General features: G+C 45.3%; 1 protein-coding gene across 2 annotated transcripts in view; it reads left to right on the top strand.

The window, feature by feature from the left end:
- Positions 1–16,530, top strand: part of LOC102564916 (hexokinase-2) — a 70,238-nt gene extending 53,708 nt beyond the window's left edge. For both annotated transcript variants that reach the window (XM_006271930.4, XM_059730570.1), the window contains 13 exons: positions 578–677; positions 2,395–2,578; positions 4,001–4,156; positions 5,112–5,345; positions 5,827–6,131; positions 6,979–7,127; positions 7,594–7,713; positions 8,452–8,547; positions 9,202–9,301; positions 9,870–10,053; positions 10,861–11,016; positions 12,439–12,672; positions 14,506–16,530. In XM_006271930.4, coding sequence (XP_006271992.3) covers positions 578–677; positions 2,395–2,578; positions 4,001–4,156; positions 5,112–5,345; positions 5,827–6,131; positions 6,979–7,127; positions 7,594–7,713; positions 8,452–8,547; positions 9,202–9,301; positions 9,870–10,053; positions 10,861–11,016; positions 12,439–12,672; positions 14,506–14,650 — 2,163 coding nt within the window. In that variant the 3' untranslated portion in view covers positions 14,651–16,530. The remainder of the gene's footprint in view (positions 1–577; positions 678–2,394; positions 2,579–4,000; positions 4,157–5,111; positions 5,346–5,826; positions 6,132–6,978; positions 7,128–7,593; positions 7,714–8,451; positions 8,548–9,201; positions 9,302–9,869; positions 10,054–10,860; positions 11,017–12,438; positions 12,673–14,505) is intronic.
- Positions 16,531–17,125: the final 595 nt, after the last annotated feature.

The following is a 17,125-nucleotide window of genomic DNA, read 5'->3' as shown; positions in this document are numbered from 1 at the left end:
CCAGAAAGTTTATTACATACGTTTTAAGTCTTCTTTCATGTATCTTCTCCTTTAGGTCTCTACAAACACTTAGAGCCAGGGTGGCCACTTAACAGAAGTCTAGACATGTTCTGTATTATGGCTCACTGAGCTCACAGGGATGCTGTGATCTGCAACCAGTGCTTGTGCAACACTGAAATTACAAAAGCTCTATCAATGTGATCTGTATTAATGATAAAGCTAGTAGGTAGCTTGTCCATCTACCCTTACATTAGGGGCAATTGAGTGAGCTCAGTCCCACTTGGGCTATGGTTTTCAGAAGTAGCAGATTTTTTTCCAGGAAGTGCTATGTATCTGCCCTCTAGAATCAGTCCCCTTTCTAGTGTCTCCAGTTGTGTACTGGAAATCATTAGTCACTTCTTAAAACCTCTGCCCAAACGAGACTTGAATATTTATTGACAGCAAGCCAAATTCTTGGCCTTGGAGCTTTTTTTGTCCTGACTTTTAGCTAAAACATTGCTCCCTCACCACTCAATCCAGGCTAGAAGTGGAAAGTTATTGTCAAATGTGACATCACAGGCTGGCTTTTTCTTCTCAGGATTTTGACATAGACATTGTTGCTGTGGTGAACGACACCGTTGGGACAATGATGACTTGTGGCTATGATGATCACAACTGCGAGATTGGGCTTATTGTTGGTAAGATGCAATGCAGACTCCAGCTGAGTGGGTGGAAGGAAGATGAAGGAGTATTTATCTAACTTGAGCATCACAGTCTGGGCCAGAATCTGCAAGGTGTTGAATGCCCTGAATTGACCATAATAAAGTTTGTGGTCCTTGCAAATTTAAGGATCTGAAAGGACAGAGCAGAACAACCTTTAGTTTTTATGAATCATGTTGGCTAAGGTCTGTTTTCTTAAAAATCAAAGCAAGGAGCAGTTTGTATTTGGGACAATTAATCTCCCTGTTGAAGGGTGTGAGGTTGCTGCCTACCACCATGGTGTCGAAGCACATACGGTATTCAAACGGAGAGCAGTGATGACAACTATACTTGGGAAGGGCTGGCTTTGTTGCTTTAACACTGGCCTATTCCAGTCTTAAGCTTTCCAATTTCTTCCATGGATCTGCTAGCCAAGCACATTTAGTCAGGTTTATGCAAACACAAACATAGGCACACTAATTAAAAATACATTAATAATGGGGTAACATTTTCAGAACACCTTGAATTGATTAGGAGCTGACGGGACACACAAGTCTGAATGACCAATGTGCTTCTGAAGAATTTTTCCAAATTTGTAGCACCTCCAAAAATAATTGCTACTTTGTTCCAGCATATCTTCCTTGTTATGGTGCTAACATGCAGACAGCTTCTTCAGTGTAGTATTTTGAACTTTCTTCCATAAGAATTAGACTCTGCATTCACTTGTTTTTTTTCTACTGACAACACCAGAAAGAGGCAAACTTTTGGCACAGCAAATGAACAAAATATATTAGTCCTTCCTTCACACTGTACTAAAATGTTTTATATGTTTAACACTAGAAAGTGTTCAGCTGTTGAAGTGGCCATGTTAATCCTCAGGACAGAGAGAACAGTAGTTCCAGCTCAGACATAGACTAAGATGACTTCCTGCCATGTGGCACAAGTTTGCAGGAGCGTGGCATCTTGGATGAAGCAAGATGCTGTGACAACACACACGTGCTGCAGCTTTTTGCAATATTGGTGTAAACACACTGAGCTTGAGTTGATGGATTTGGAATGTAACAATAAACGCGTAACTGGAGAAGCCACGCTTATAGCCAATTATCCATCCCATGTGTGTAAGTGGCTAGGAAATTTAATTAACCTTTAAACACTGCTGCCAGACCATGTTAACATTGCATCCATTGGTGACACTATCATCGACTTCATCACAAAAAGGGCATTCCCTTAGCACTTCATTCACTTGAACTGGAAGGAATTTGAATCCCAGGATTAATTTCAGTGTGAGACAGGGCAGAGAAATACAGTTCAGGTGAAATTTAGGCCCCAAATCTCATGCACTCTGATTTAAGAAAAATGATCTGCATAAATGTCCAACATTTTAAAAGGCCAGAAACAGTCCAACATTTTAAAAGGCCAGAAATACCTTCTAGCTCAATTTAGAAAATAAATGTCTTCATAATACAGTTTGAGAGTCCCTTTTCTGAGTTCGATGAAGTGGTAAATCTGGAATTGCCAAGAAATGACTTATTTGTAATAGGATGGTAGGTTCCAGAAATGTGCCGGGGACTCTATACACATATGTGCAATTTGAAAAGCTTTCAGCTGAGATACCTTTTATGGTTTTTTGTATATAGATATGGAGGATCCTGTAGTGCGAAGGGGGTGGCTGGCTCTGATGCCCCTGCTCATCCTCTCTTGTCTTGTTTTGTGTAGGCACTGGTACCAATGCGTGTTACATGGAGGAAATGAGACACATCGACTTGGTGGAAGGGGATGAGGGGCGGATGTGCGTCAACATGGAGTGGGGTGCTTTCGGTGACGACGGGGTGCTGAATGACATCAGGACAGAATTTGACCGTGAAATCGACATGGGCTCGCTCAACCCAGGCAAACAGTTGTAAGCAGATTCCTGGCTTTGGCTCAGTTGTAGGTTTTATTCTGCATTGTCTGTCCTCCCATTGTGAGGGTGTTAGGGAGAGGAAGAGGTCAGGCCAGTTAACTAGGTTAGTGCATCCTGCAGGATATAGGCTAGACCAGTGACCCTCAAACTTTTTGGGGTCACATCCCCCTTTTTCAGTTTGCATGGCTGCATACTCCTCTGACTCCAAGGGATGGGGAATGAAAAAGTCATGTCTATATAACTACAGCTGTGCTATAGCCTCTCCAAGATGTTGGAGGTACTGTATAATTGTTCTGAGCTGGTACTGTAGAATTGTACTGTAGAATTGTTTCTTCTTCCTTTCCCTCCATGTCTCTTTTCCCTTTCCCTGTTTCTGCTGGGCCATTCCTTCCTCTCATGTTCCCTCTAAAACAATGGATTTTTTTGACCTTTCATTTGCGGATCTCTCAAAATTTTTGGATGGAGGTGCGGACCCTTGTAAATGTGGGTATTCACATACTTCTGATTGATCGTAGTCATCTTTCACAGGCCTCTTAGACATAGTCTGCAGATGCCCAGGGGTCTGTGGACCACAGGTTGAAAACCACTGCTCTAGAAGTCTACCACATCTCCCAGGTGTGCATGTACTTCTGTTTTAAAACACTGGGTTAGACCAAGGCAAGCTAGGACTGTGAGACACATTTTGGAAGGTATTTCTGAGTTAAGGGCCAAGAACTCATTTTGAGTCATTTGGTTTCTAATGAATGAAATGACTTGCTTATTGCTGGTTTCTCCCAGCTAAGGCAGTAATCATTAAACAAAGGCAAATGGTGCCACCTAGCGTTCCTATCATCACTGCAACCAAACCCGGTGATTTTTGTGAGATTGTGTGCCCCTCACCCCTGAGTAGGCTGATACTGCTGTGATAGCTGTGAACTTGGCCTTGGTGGCTGAAGCTCTACTCTTGCAGAGCTCGTAAGCAATCATGAGGCTGTTGCAAAGCTGCTGCAGACCTCGAGGTCTTGTTGCCTTTCTGAAATCTGGATCTCCCTTATGCTCCTTGCCCCCACGGTCTTTTCAGCAAAAGTTTAAACTGTCCTCCATGCTTTGAAATAATATCTAGGTTCACCTGTGTGGGAAACCCCAGGTGCTTTGCAATAATTTGATTCATGAAATGAGCAAATTGTGCTACTCGGCTCTGGAGAGTCTTTTATTTTTATTGGACGCTAACTCAGATGCTGACATGGGCATCTGCATGCCCTGGGGCAAACTTTTCTGCCCTCTTTTGCTGGCACAGTAATCTTCAGTGGGCTTCAGTGCTATCTGCACGTGATAGGCTGCCCTTGGTCACAGGCTGAGGTGCAGACCTTGTCCTCTTAGTGGTGCAGCCTAGATGCAGCCACCACAGCAGAGCAAACCTTTCACTTGACCTCTCTGCAGGTTTGAAAAGATGATCAGCGGCATGTACATGGGGGAGCTGGTCAGGCTCATTCTGGTGAAAATGGCCAAGGAAGAGCTGCTGTTCGGCGGGCACCTCACCCCTGACTTGCTCACAACGGGACACTTCGAAACCAGATACGTGTCTGCAATCGAAAAGTAAGTGGGGGAGAGCCTGGTATCTGGGTGTAAACTCAAGGGCCAGTGGGTTGGAGGGGATTCCCTCCTTCCCCAGCCCCAAACTTGGAGGAGGGGGCACACCCTGCTCTTCCAAAGCTGGTGTGGGAGGGGAAAGGACTGGAGAGTCATTGATGAGAGAGACATTTTTGGGACCCCATGTGATAGGATTGTGGGTTGGCCTCACTTAGAACTGGTGGTTCAAGGGGTAATAAGTGGGACCAGCTGGGAAACCTGCCAGTTGGCCCAAGGAAATGAGGTATTCCTCAGTTGCTGCTTTTGGGGGAGGTTGGGTAAGATGGCCTCTCTTTCTGAGATATCGTCTCACTCTTTCTGCAAGGAAGCTACAGCATGAACATCAATCTCTGCAATAGAAGTGCTCCTTCTGTCCCATTTCTTGCAATATGTTGGGAGAGGGAAAGTGCAGGGGTGGGGTTAGCTGTGGGCCTTGTGAAAACTGCTCTGCAAAGTGCTTTGGGATGCAGTAAGGGGTTTTTTTCAGGATGAAATTAAGGAGAAAGAGGAGGAAAGGAAGCAGCAGCAATTGGGAATTAAATTATTTGGCCAGTTCCTAGATAAATCAATGGGAATGGACTGAAATCTTTCTAGGGTAGGGGCTTGTTGTAGGATTTTAGCGGTATGGAGGCAAAACATTTGTGGGTATAAATTGGTGTAGTCCAGTGTATGTGGAGGGAACGATGCTGCTGTACAGCTGCTCAGGAAACCGACGGTCTCTCTTGTCCATTAGCTGTTAAAGACAAGTGGGTTTTTTTAAGCTAGTTTTTGTAGAAGACCCGTGGCCTGACCTACTGCATAAATAAGTTAATGGAAAGGCTTTGGGTGACAGCACAGCACTTTGTATGATCTCAGCAGTAGCTTAAGGTATGCCAATGAACTCCTCTCTTTTTTTTTTTCTTTCTTGTTCCTGGGACTACAGGGAGAAAGAAGGACTGCAAAAAGCCCATGAGGTCCTGACAAAGCTGGGACTGGAGCCATCTCATGAGGACTGCGTTGCCACCCACCGCATCTGCCAGATTGTCTCCACCCGCTCGGCGAACCTGTGTGCTGCCACCCTCGCTGCCGTGTTGCGGCGCATCAAGGAGAACAAGGGTGTGGAGAGGTTACGCTCCACTGTCGGTGTGGATGGCACGGTGTACAAGAAACACCCCCAGTAAGTCTCTGGGGGGACATGTGGCTAGCTGCACGTTTGCGGTAAAATGGCTGTGTATGCGAGTGTGCATGCATGATAAAGTCCTCTTGCTATCCACAGCCCCAGGCAACAGCAGAGGAGGTAAGGCACAAGCAAAGGCAGATCTTAAAACACACTCAAAGGATGTACCTGACTTGCAATAAGCTTCTAAGTTTCTCTTGAAAATCCTGAGGGTGCAGCTTGAGGGTTCTCCAATGTGCTAAGCTAAGTGTGGCCTTGTAGGGCTGGCAGTGGCTTAGGAGTCTTAAGGCCCAACATCCAATCCTGTCCATGAATCTTGGTTTCTGCTTCCTGGGGTGATGCGAGGGTTGGGAGGGCTGCTTTGAGGTGCCTGAAATCTCCAGGGGGGCACAGTGCACAGTTGCTGGGAAAGGCGTTCCAAAATTGTCCACCCATAAAGTGTTGGGCCTGGTGTCACCCCAGCCTCTCTGCCCCCTCGCAGGTTTGCTCGACGCCTGCACAAGATGGTGCGGAAGCTGCTACCAGACTGTGACATCCGGTTCATCCGGTCAGAAGACGGGAGCGGCAAAGGAGCTGCCATGGTCACCGCGGTGGCTTACAGACTTGCAGCCCAGCATAAGGCCAGGCAGAAGACCCTGGAAGCGCTGAAACTGAGCCAAGAACAGCTTTTGGAAGTGAAGAAGAGGATGAGGGTAGAGATGGAGAGGGGCCTGAGGAAGGAGACGCACCCAGAGGCCACGGTGAAAATGCTGCCCACTTACGTGCGTTCCACTCCGGATGGAACAGGTAATGCTCCCTGCGTGTGAACAGAAAGGCAGAGGTTTCATTGTGAGCCTCCCCTGCTTGGGTTTTAAGAGTTAGACTGGCTTTCCATTCTCTCCTCTAGCCCAGTCGAGCTTGGTTACAAAGACGTCCTGGGCATTAACGAACACTCCTTAAAGTCTTCGAGGAAATGAGCTTTGGAGTCTTAAGGGGTTGTCACCTCATGCTTTTGTTCTTGTACTGGACATGTGCTCATATCTGATTTCATTTGAGGTCTTCAAGGCAAATTCTGAAGGGAAGGAAGTGCTTGACTAACATTAGAGGCATGATAGTCCGAGAGGGTGGGTGGTGGACAAGGACTTGAGAGACCTGTTTCCAGCTGTGCCACTCACTTCCTATATGGATTTGCTCACTTTCCCTTGCTGGGTTCCCTTCCAGACCTTGCCTAGTCTTTTTTGACAGGAAGGTCTTTGAGGCAGGGACTGTCTCCTATGTGTTGGTCCCTTGCCTACTTCAATTGAGCCTCATCTCAGTTAGGGACCCCAGGCATGATTGCAGTACCAGTGTGGTAGATGGAGACCTGGCACTCTTGTATTTCACTCTGGATTTACAGAAGAGGCAAGCCCAGAGGACTGAATCTACCCACACTTCTCAGGCTCCCACAACTTTTATTTCCATGATACTGGAATTCATCCCACCATCCTCTCTTTCCTATTGCTCTGCCTCCCTCTTTTCAGGACAGATGGAGGCTCCTGCTTGTACCAGTCACTGTGGTTGGGAGAGGGGAATTGGGCCTATCCTTGGGATAGACGTATCATTTGTTGGAGGCTGCTGTGGAGGGTATTAATAACTGCTTTCATGTGGGTTTCAGAAAAAGGAGACTTCCTGGCTCTGGACCTCGGGGGAACTAATTTCCGGGTGCTGCTGGTGCGTGTGCGAAATGGTATGAGGCGTGGTGTTGAAATGCACAATAAGATCTACTCCATCCCACAGGAGATTATGCAAGGGACAGGAGAGGAGGTGAGTCAGTTTTAGGCTTGGGATTTCATTGGAGATATGGGGTGCCCAGCCCCACCCTGCCTCATCCTGGACTCAAACTCTTGCTGATTTTTTCGAGCTGGGTTTTTCTGAATCTGGACTTCGTGTTTCTTCATCTGCTGTCTTTCAGTTTCTCTCCTCCTCCCTCTGAGCTCAGTGCTCAGGATCAAACCTTGAATGACTGTTTTAAACTGTAGCCATAAGACCTGTCTATAATGCCACTGTTGAATTAGCAACCGGAGTAGGAAGATCTCAAGGGAGATGGTGGCATTTTTAGGATTTTTATTTTCACTACTGCATTATCCAGTTGAGTTGAAGTTCTAACTAGTTAAACTGAATCAACTTTTATGAAATGCCAACAAGATTTTCATGCTTATTGGGTGGCCTGGCACATAATCAAGTGTTACATGCCTACTAAAACAGCTTCCTCTTGGCTTTCTGTGCACAGCTCTTCGACCACATCGTCCACTGCATTTCTGACTTCCTGGAATACATGGGAATGAAGGGAGTGTCACTTCCCCTGGGATTCACCTTCTCTTTCCCTTGCCAACAGACTAACTTGGATGAGGTAATCTTTATCAAGTGACTTGTGTTCATACCTAATAATTAGCTTGTATTGGCAGGGAAAGGAACTGGATTTGTTGTGGGTTAAGATTTCAACATACCGTGAACAAAGAGCTGTTCACTGTAGATATTTTGGTAAGCCTCTAATAGAGCTGACTGAGATACTATTAGGATGGCTTTTCTAAGGATACATTTGGACCCAAGGTGGCTATTGGTGCCTCCCACTGTGTTGCTGATTCATAGTACTGAAACAACAAAAAAGACATAGTATTGTTTAAAATCCATGAGGACAATATCTGTCCTGAAAACATGAGAAATTCTGCTATCCTATTCTTAGCACTTTCTATTTAAAACACTGTTCAGGCCAATTGGTGTCTTTATATCTTCTTGCTATTAATGGGTGAAACAATTACTTAAGTTTTTAACATATTGACCTAGAACAAGACTTTTTATACCAATGGCATATGAGTGTCTAACTTGACATCCTAAAGGGGCTTGATTTTAAGAAAATACTGAGGACCTGCCCTCTTTTAAGATCTGTCAGACACTTAAAATTACTAGCTGGTTTTAAACTTTGGCCATATTACTTTAGCAGTACACATAAATTGATGCATCTATAAGAAAACTCTTTCTAGAGCAGATGATAGAGTTCTACAAGTCTTTTCTTGTTGCTAACTATCAACAATCTCTTTTTCCTGATGCTTTATTGTATTTTTAAAAATAATTATTATTTTGCTTTTAGGGGATACTTTTGAAATGGACAAAAGGCTTCAATGCCAGTGGATGTGAAGGAGAAGACGTGGTGAATCTGTTGAAAGAAGCGATCCACAGGAGAGAGGTGAATATCTGTAGGACAAGCCCTCGAAGGAAAGCGGATTTGTGACTAGTCCCACAACTAATCTAGTGCTGTTCGGAAAGTCCAGTTGGAGTGTAAAAGTAAATGAGTTCCTTTAAGCATTGGGTTAGGTGAATGTCTAAATGTATAACACCCACTATATTGTGGTCATTAAGACCTCCAGAGCAAATGGTTCGACCTTGGAGAGCTTGAATTAGATCAAGAATTTCCCTTGCTGGTAGTTGTAGCTGATTGTCTTACCTGCTGCTGTGAATTGGAGGGACTGTAACACCCCAAAAAACAGTGCTAGGTAAATGTCCTAAACTTGCAGGTTCAAATCTCAGCAGGAGCATTCCAGTACTTTTACCTGCCAGTACAAATGAGTTACGTGCCATTTTACCTGGCTTTGGATATGCCATACGAGATGCATTTTTTTACACTGTTTAGATCTTTAAATGGACAGTACTGTATAAGCACTTACTGAAGCACTTGGAGATTCTGGGGAGCGGGCTTCTTAGACGGGGAGACTTTGACAAGTTGGGTCCATTCTGCTATTCAGTTGCTCAGATAGATGGAGTTACATGAATGCAAGAGTGAAAGGCAGTGTAAGCAGTGGTGTTCTTCCAGAGTAACACATGGTGGCCCTCTCATCCTCAGGAGTTTGACCTGGATGTGGTGGCAGTGGTGAATGATACTGTAGGCACCATGATGACCTGTGGTTATGAAGATCCTTATTGTGAAGTTGGGCTCATAGTTGGTAAGAACTAAAAATTATTGCAAACACACCCAGTTCATCTCCCTCCCCAATACATACTCTTGATTCTGTGCATGCCCTGCATATTTCCCCCTTTTCCCAGTGACTGGAAAACGTTAAATATTTGATGTTTCAGAGGAAAAAAAAACACGTATTTCTACAATGCTGTCACGGGTACTAACAAAACACTTTATTTTTTCTAAGCAAACCTGTATTGAAATTAATTCGTTTCCACAAAAAACGTTTGATCGTGATGGAATGGTGTTTCCCAGTGGGAAAAATCATTTCATCAGTAGATTCTTGAGTAAGTCTTTAGTGTGGCAAAATATCATGGCAACATGAGTAATAGATGTGCGAGTACATGCTACAGAGGGTGTAGCTGCCTTCTGAATAAGGTGTTATTATCAGCATTTGGGATAGAGCCCTCTTCCCCTGAGGCTGCAAATCTGCATTAGCTGTCAAGAGCAGCCAAGCTTTCCTTTTCCAACCATGTTTGCTTTTCCATCCATTCCCCTGAAAGCCTAAGATGTTTCCTGTAAGTTTTAGATCTTCCTGGTCCTTGGTTTCACAGGCACAGGCAGCAATGCCTGCTACATGGAAGAAATGAGGAACGTGGAGCTGGTGGAAGGAAAGGAGGGCAGGATGTGTGTGAACATGGAGTGGGGGGCGTTTGGAGATAACGGCTGCTTAGATGATTTCTGGACGGAGTTTGATGTGGCGGTGGATGAGCATTCCCTGAATCCTGGGAAACAAAGGTGTGTGCTGCTGCTGGAGTTTACCATCCCCTCGTTCCCCTCCTGGCAAAATGTTGTGTTCCCAGTGTACAGGGAAGACTTGGTTGCATCCTTCTCACTACCTTCCAGGGCCCAACCTTGTTCTCACTTAAGTCAATGGCAAAGCAGCCATTGAATTCCAGGTGGCCAGGGCAAGGCCTGAACACACATGTGCTTTCCGCTTCTCTGTGCCCTAATTTCCCTTTTGGAAAGTGGGGATCATGCTACAACCTCACAGGGATGCCGTCAGGTTTTAATATCTTGGGTCTGTAACTCGCATCTTGCTGCCTCCTTCCTAGGTTGTAGAGACTCAAGCCTGATGCAGCTCTACCCCTGGGAAGAGAGAGTCCTGAGAGATGTGGGGTATTGAGAGTACAGCCTAAAATCACTATACAAACCCTTCTTTAGACCCAGTTGCTTCTTTCTCCACCCTCCCCTCCCCCCCGGCAAACATTTCAAGAGCTTGCACTGGGTAAGGCTCCCAGTCCTTGCTGGGCTGCTCAGGTGAGTCAGGTGCCACGGTCCAGCCTATGAACTGGTATTGCCAAATCATCCCTTGAATAGCTGCTGGTTATCTATTGACCTTGGCTTGAGGACTTGAGGGTCTTGCGATCATTGCTGCATTTCATCCAGGGGAGGCAGAACTGGAAGCGCAGGCAAAGTTCAGCGCCTTGCCCGAGGTATAACAGACATTCTGGCAGTTCTGGATTTGAACCCAGCTCCACTGAGTGGCAGTGCAGTGCCCTCGCTACTGCACTGTGATATTGAGGCTTGCCCTGTCCCCTCCAGGTTCGAGAAGATGATCAGTGGTATGTACCTAGGCGAGATTGTCCGAAATATCCTGATTGACTTCACCAAGCGGGGGCTGCTCTTCCGGGGACGCATCTCTGAAAGGCTGAAGACCCGGGGCATATTCGAGACAAAGTTCCTGTCTCAGATTGAGAGGTGAGCTCAAAAGGAAAAAGAGTGGGATGGGTTCAGACACCCACCTCTGTGCTAGTAAAGGGGCCTGAGACATAGCCAGCTTGTAAAGACCATTCCCAGTGTCTTTTCATCAGCCAAGAGCGGCCAGCCCCTCTTGGCATTTGAACTCCTGCTGATTTCACACATGTATCCATGTAGGATCTGTCTCTCGCTGAAAAACACCTGGTCAGGGTTCTCTTGCTGCAGGGTACTGCCTTACCTTTAATTTTCTTCTCTCCTTCCTTTGTTTGTTCTTCTTTTCTGAAGACATTGGGTAGATGTGACCCCAGGGAACCATTACTTCCCTTTTGGCACCCATGCTGGGGGAGGAGGGTGCTTTGGGATCATGGGGTAAAGAGTCTCTGATTCTTCGTTAGATCCCTGAGCTGATTGCTGTGTAGATGGAATCTGAGGGTCCCTGATGGTGACAATGTGAATGTCGACTCACAGGACACAAGGAGACTGCGTGCCTTTTGTTAGCGATGGGAGGATGAACCCATATCTGGGATCAACACAGTGTTCCCTTGATTATCACTACCCTGGATCTAAACAAGCTACTGTTGAATGGGCCAGCTACTTTTGCGCTTACAATCGCTGGCTTTATCCTGAAATGACCGCTATGATTGGGATGTAAACCTAGCTAATGTAGGGAGATCTGCAGAGTAAAACGGGAGGGTTTTTCAAAGGAACCAAAAGGATTTATGTACCCAAATCTCACTGAAGTGCAACAGCACTCTTGTATCTAATTTGCTCAGGCCCCTTTAAAAATGCCAGCCTGAGTACAACATGGCCATTTTATTAAGCAACAGATCTGCCCTCCAGGAGGTAGAATTTAGTAATAAACATAAAATCATAGGGCTGGTGGGAACCTCCAGGCATCTAGTTTAGTTTCCAGCTCAAGGCAGCATCATCCTTGTCTAAACCGTCCCAGACCAGTGTTTGTCTAACTTGCTTTTAAAAAATTCCAAGGATGGAGATTCCACCATCACCTCTAGGTAGTCTTTTCCAGTGCTAAACTACCCAGTAAAATAAAGGTTTTGCTCCCCTTAGCTAGGGCCAACTCCACTCTGGGAGAGCAACCTGAAGTCTTTTCTTCCCTGTGCATCATCCAGCAGAAATAGTCACTGAATTCCCATCGGTTGCAGGTTCCAGTCCAGTCCCCGTGAAAGCAGAGTTGGCCCATGTGCCACTGGAAGCAGATGCTGGCCTGCTGAAGCTTTTAGTGTAGTCATTGATGCCCATAAAGAAAGAAGTCCTGCTTCATCTCAGAGCCCAGACTGGAGTTATAGGTCAGAGCAGATCAGTACTTCCAAGGACATATAAAGCTTCTGTTCAGATGGTCTCATGGCTTCTACCACCACCTTCCAACCCTTTCAGGCTTCTAACACCTCTGTGTCTTTCCAGCGACTGCCTGGCCCTGCTGCAGGTCCGCTCCATCCTGCAGCACCTTGGCCTGGAGAGCACGTGTGACGACAGCATCATCGTGAAGGAGGTGTGCACTGTGGTGGCCCGGCGTGCTGCTCAGCTTTGCGGGGCTGGGATGGCAGCTGTGGTGGACAAAATTAGGGAGAACCGACAACTGGACTTCCTCAAGGTCACCGTTGGCGTAGACGGGACACTCTACAAGCTGCATCCTCAGTAAGTTGGCTCATGTGAGCCCCTCCTTGGGGGCAGGGCATTCAACGTGCTCCAGGAGGAGGTAGCCCCTCAGGTATGACAGGGAGGAATAGGGAGTAAAAGCCAAGGTAACAGTCAGAGCTGAGGTGGCATCCAAGTGATGGAAAAAGGCTTTTGGAGTGAGCTGAAATGCATTTGTTTTGTTCAACCTGATCAAGATGAAAGGTTTCACTTCAGATTGAAATGAGAAACATTCTTTCTGGGTTCTCTTTTTTTCCTTTTCCTCTATTTTCCTCCCTTCCTAGTGGAAGGGAGAGAAAAGTTGGGGAAAGACAAGGGGAGAGAAAAAGATGGAATTTTTTTTGTATCCCAAGGGCAATGAAGTGGAAGGTAGGGTAGAGACTCACTGATTTAGAGGCATGACATTTCATAGGCAATTACCTAACATAAGAAATGAAGGAACTTACCTCATCAGATGTTATAGGATCAAAGAAAAGACAAGCTGGAAGGACCTCATAAAATCACCCAGTCCAGCCCCGCTGCACAAGGCAGGATCATCCCTGATTTTAAACCATCCCAGCCAAGTGTCTGTCCAACCTGCTCTTGAAAATCTCTAAGGATGGAGAGTCCACAACTTCTCTAGGCAGCCTGCTGCAATTCTTGACCACCCTCATAGTCAAAACTTATTCCTAATCTCCAACCTAAATTTCCCCTGCCAGATTTTGAGGCCATTTCTTGTAGTATTGTCTGCTACAGCCACAGAGAAAAGCTATGTCCAAGTGAAGATCCTATATCTAAGTGAAATTTTTCATTCACACACAAAACAGAAAGATTCACAGATAGTTTCACATGGAAAATGTTTCTTAGCTTGTTTCTTACCTTCTGCTGGGAATATTTCAGGATTTTCTTCACCTAGCCATTTACAAGAACACCAGAAAAAAATCAAGATCAGGCTGACTGTCTGGAGGGGGTAGGTCTTTCTGATCTGTCAGCCAGTAGAATATGGCAGTGATTGAAACACCACTTCGTCACTTTGTACTGACCTAAAAACAGGGCTAGGAAACACAGTGAAGGAACCAGCCTCACAGGTCCAGAATTTCTGTGACTGACTTTCATCTGTGTGGAGCTCCTGGTGTCCTGTACTGATGATGTGAAATATAAATGGATTGTGGCTGAGCTCAGGAAGGACCCTCCTTAGCCCCCAGATGGATTAGGATCAGGATCAGCTTTGAGGACACTCGGCTAAAAAGTTCAGGGAGGCTATCCCTGGATAGACAAGGAAGAAAGGAGAAGGTGTCTATCGTGCCCCTGGGCATCTCTTACACTGGAGACCCACTGAACTAATCCTGCCATCTCAGCCAGCATGAACCCACAAGAAGTGGTAGAAAGAGAGAGGGACCAGTGAATCTGCAGCTATATGGAACCGCCTGGCAGTTCTCATTTAGGAAGAGCAGATGCACAGACTTCAGGGGCTGCTTCTAGCCTGAGGTTGCCCTGGGGGCATGGAAAATCTCTGTTGGTATGGGGAAGGGAGAGCTTCCCCTTCATCCTAGAGGAGTTCAGTAGTCTATAGTTTAAGTAGTCCGGACCAGGTTTACCCCTTCGGCTTTGTAAGAGGGTATCTAATGGAGCTCGCGCTAAGATAGCATGGCTTTCGGTCTCCATCAGCCAGTCCAAATGGAGCAGCATCATTCTGCGCTTACTTCCAGCAACATCAGTCTGTGCTTTTGGACTCAGAGGTCCCAAGTTCAGCCCCTGTAGATGATTCATTTGGGTTGCAGATGCTGCAAGGGGTCTCCCAGGCCCAGAGCAGAAACAGAGGTACTCACTTCCTTCTTCCTTCACCCACTGCAGCTTCGCCTCCATCATGCATGAAACAGTGAAGCAGCTGTCCCCGAAGTGCGAAGTGACCTTCCTCCAGTCAGAAGATGGCAGCGGTAAAGGCGCGGCGCTCATCACAGCAGTGGCGTGCCGGATCCGGGAGGCTGGGCAGCGATAAGAGGCGGCGGCTTGGGTTTTGCAACTAAACAACACAATGGACCCGCTCCCCAACCCCGTTCCCCCTCCCTGATGAGAGCAGACTCTTAGCTTTACTTGTTCTCATGAGAGTCCACCACCGAGAGCTGAGATGCTGTGTGTTCTGTACAAAGCGATTGTCTTAGGAGTTCTACTGCATGCCATAAAGCTACCTATCAAGTAAAGCTGACAGTGTCATTTGGCTGTGTACCTCCATCCCCAGTCCAAACCCCTTCTGTTCCACCTGCAGCCTATTTAAAATACTAAGCTTCCTCCTCCCAACCCCAATCTCGTTTGCTGCATAACCATAGAAGGATAATGCTAGAGTAATGAAGACACTGCATTGTCACTTTACAGTTCCTGGTATCTATTTATATATGTCCAAGACTTAGTGTCAGCACTCTAGAAAGCAAACCTCTTTAAGATTGGGCTAAAGACCTCCACTAGTCTTTTACCCTGATCAAGGCTGTTGTTATTTCCATGAAAGTCATGGTAACTCTTAAAAGCACAGGGTGCAGATGTCCAAATTCGCAACTGCAGGATACAAAGTATCTGTCCAGAGTGGTGTGTACTATTAAAGTACCTGCTGGAATCGCGTTAAAGGTGCCACTTTGACTCGACTAGCAGAGCATGTGCCTGGAAATACTTGGGGACTCAGGGTATAGTCCCGCTTCCCAGCTTCTCTTCCCTCCCCAACTTTTAAATGTAGTAGTTGGAACGTGTGCCTGTCTGTGTTCACCCCATCAGAGGCCACTGATGCCCACTAGTTGTGCATGTGGTAATAGAAAAAACAAACCATCACCAAAGTAAACAGTGTCTCTTCCACAAATGTTTCAACAGTGTATCTTCAATCTGTGTGGTGAGTTTAATTGTTTTTTGTCTGTGAAGTAGCTCTGAAATAAGTCACGTCTGGATTTATATGCTGTATTTATGTTTGGAGAGGTCTTATGTCTGTTCATGTACATAGTCATGGAAGGGGAATTATGTTGAGTAGTTGCTGATTTAATATTTTAATGCAGTTCAAGAAAACGGTACAGATAACTTTTTTTTTTTTTTTAATTGAATATGATTTTCTTGGGGCAGATTGAAAAATGAGACTGAGATTTCTGAGGACAACCAGCAGTTCAGCCATTTCAGGTCCAGTATCCCCAGGGGGAAATGGAAATGTGAATGGAGAGCCCGGGACAAAGGGACTGGATACTGGAGTCTCTGACTCTATCAGTTGTTTGCCCGCATGAGTGCTGGGTGCTTGTGGCACTCGCCCTCACTGAAGTCACCAGGGGCTTTATCCTGCTGGTGCTAAAGTCAGCTGCTAAAATGCCCATTGACCTCAGCTGGCATTTTACCATTGACTTTGAGGAATCAGGGTTTTGGGCCTGTTTCGCAGTAGCTTCAGCCTCACTTCTGCATAACTTCAAGCATGTGTGTAGTCCTTTGCAGTCAATACAAGTATGCACATGCTTGCTGGTAAGAACCTAGGTGTGTCTGCATATGTGTATGCAGGAGGTGTGGGGCATTAGGGAGAAAATAAGCATAATTTAAGATGGATTATATTTGCTAATTAATCCCTACAATTTCAACAGCCCTGTCCTTTCCAAATTGGCAGCCCCAGAGCTAACTGCAAGCTAACCCACACCCTCACATCTGCTTTTACAATGAGGAAGAGATAATGATTTTACTGACAAAAGGCTCTGTGAAGGAACTAAATTTGCCATTTCTTTTACCCAAACCAGCAAATTTATATGGGGGAGCTGAAGGGGTGGGAATGACTATTTTCTGTAACTGTTTAATGTAAACTATCGTGTGATCAGTGAGATACAAACAATAACCTTCACCTGACTTTCAGCTGGGAGGATGTTGTGGGGGGGGGGGGGTTGTTTTGTTTTTGGGGGGGGTTGTATATTTTTATACTGCTAGAGGTAACTTCATTATCAAAATAATCTCTTCTGTGCAGTTTATAATTTTCAGAAGCATGATTTTAAAGCACACCACATTGCTCTTTCAGCATTTAAAAATGCTTATTTTTTATAAGCCTCAAGATGACAGCGTAGCAGAAAGAAAAATGAAAATCAAGGTGTATAGAATCAAGTGTAGTCAGTTTTTAGGAAAATTTAAATAAAAAAAAAAGCAACTTTTAAAAAAATGCAACAAAGACCGTTTAATCTGATACCAAGCAGTTGTGTGTCATTCTTTTACTAGTAAAATTAATATTTGTCTACTGAAATATTTTTTTAAATTCAAAGGATTATCCAGTTGTATCTCTTTTGAAATAATATTTCATAAGTAGCATGTTCTTATTTTATAATACAGATGTCCATTTTCATTGCAAATGATGGGAACCTGTAAATGTACAAGCAGCAAAATTTTGTACTGAAAGCACTCTTAAAATCTCATTTAAAACAGAACTAGGTGAAGTGTTGGCTACCACATTGTACGAACCATATCTGAACTTTCTCCC

This window comes from Alligator mississippiensis, chromosome 7 (assembly GCF_030867095.1).
Source record: "Alligator mississippiensis isolate rAllMis1 chromosome 7, rAllMis1, whole genome shotgun sequence".
Lineage (NCBI taxonomy): Eukaryota > Metazoa > Chordata > Crocodylia > Alligatoridae > Alligator > Alligator mississippiensis.
This window is presented reverse-complemented; position numbering and strand designations above follow the sequence as displayed.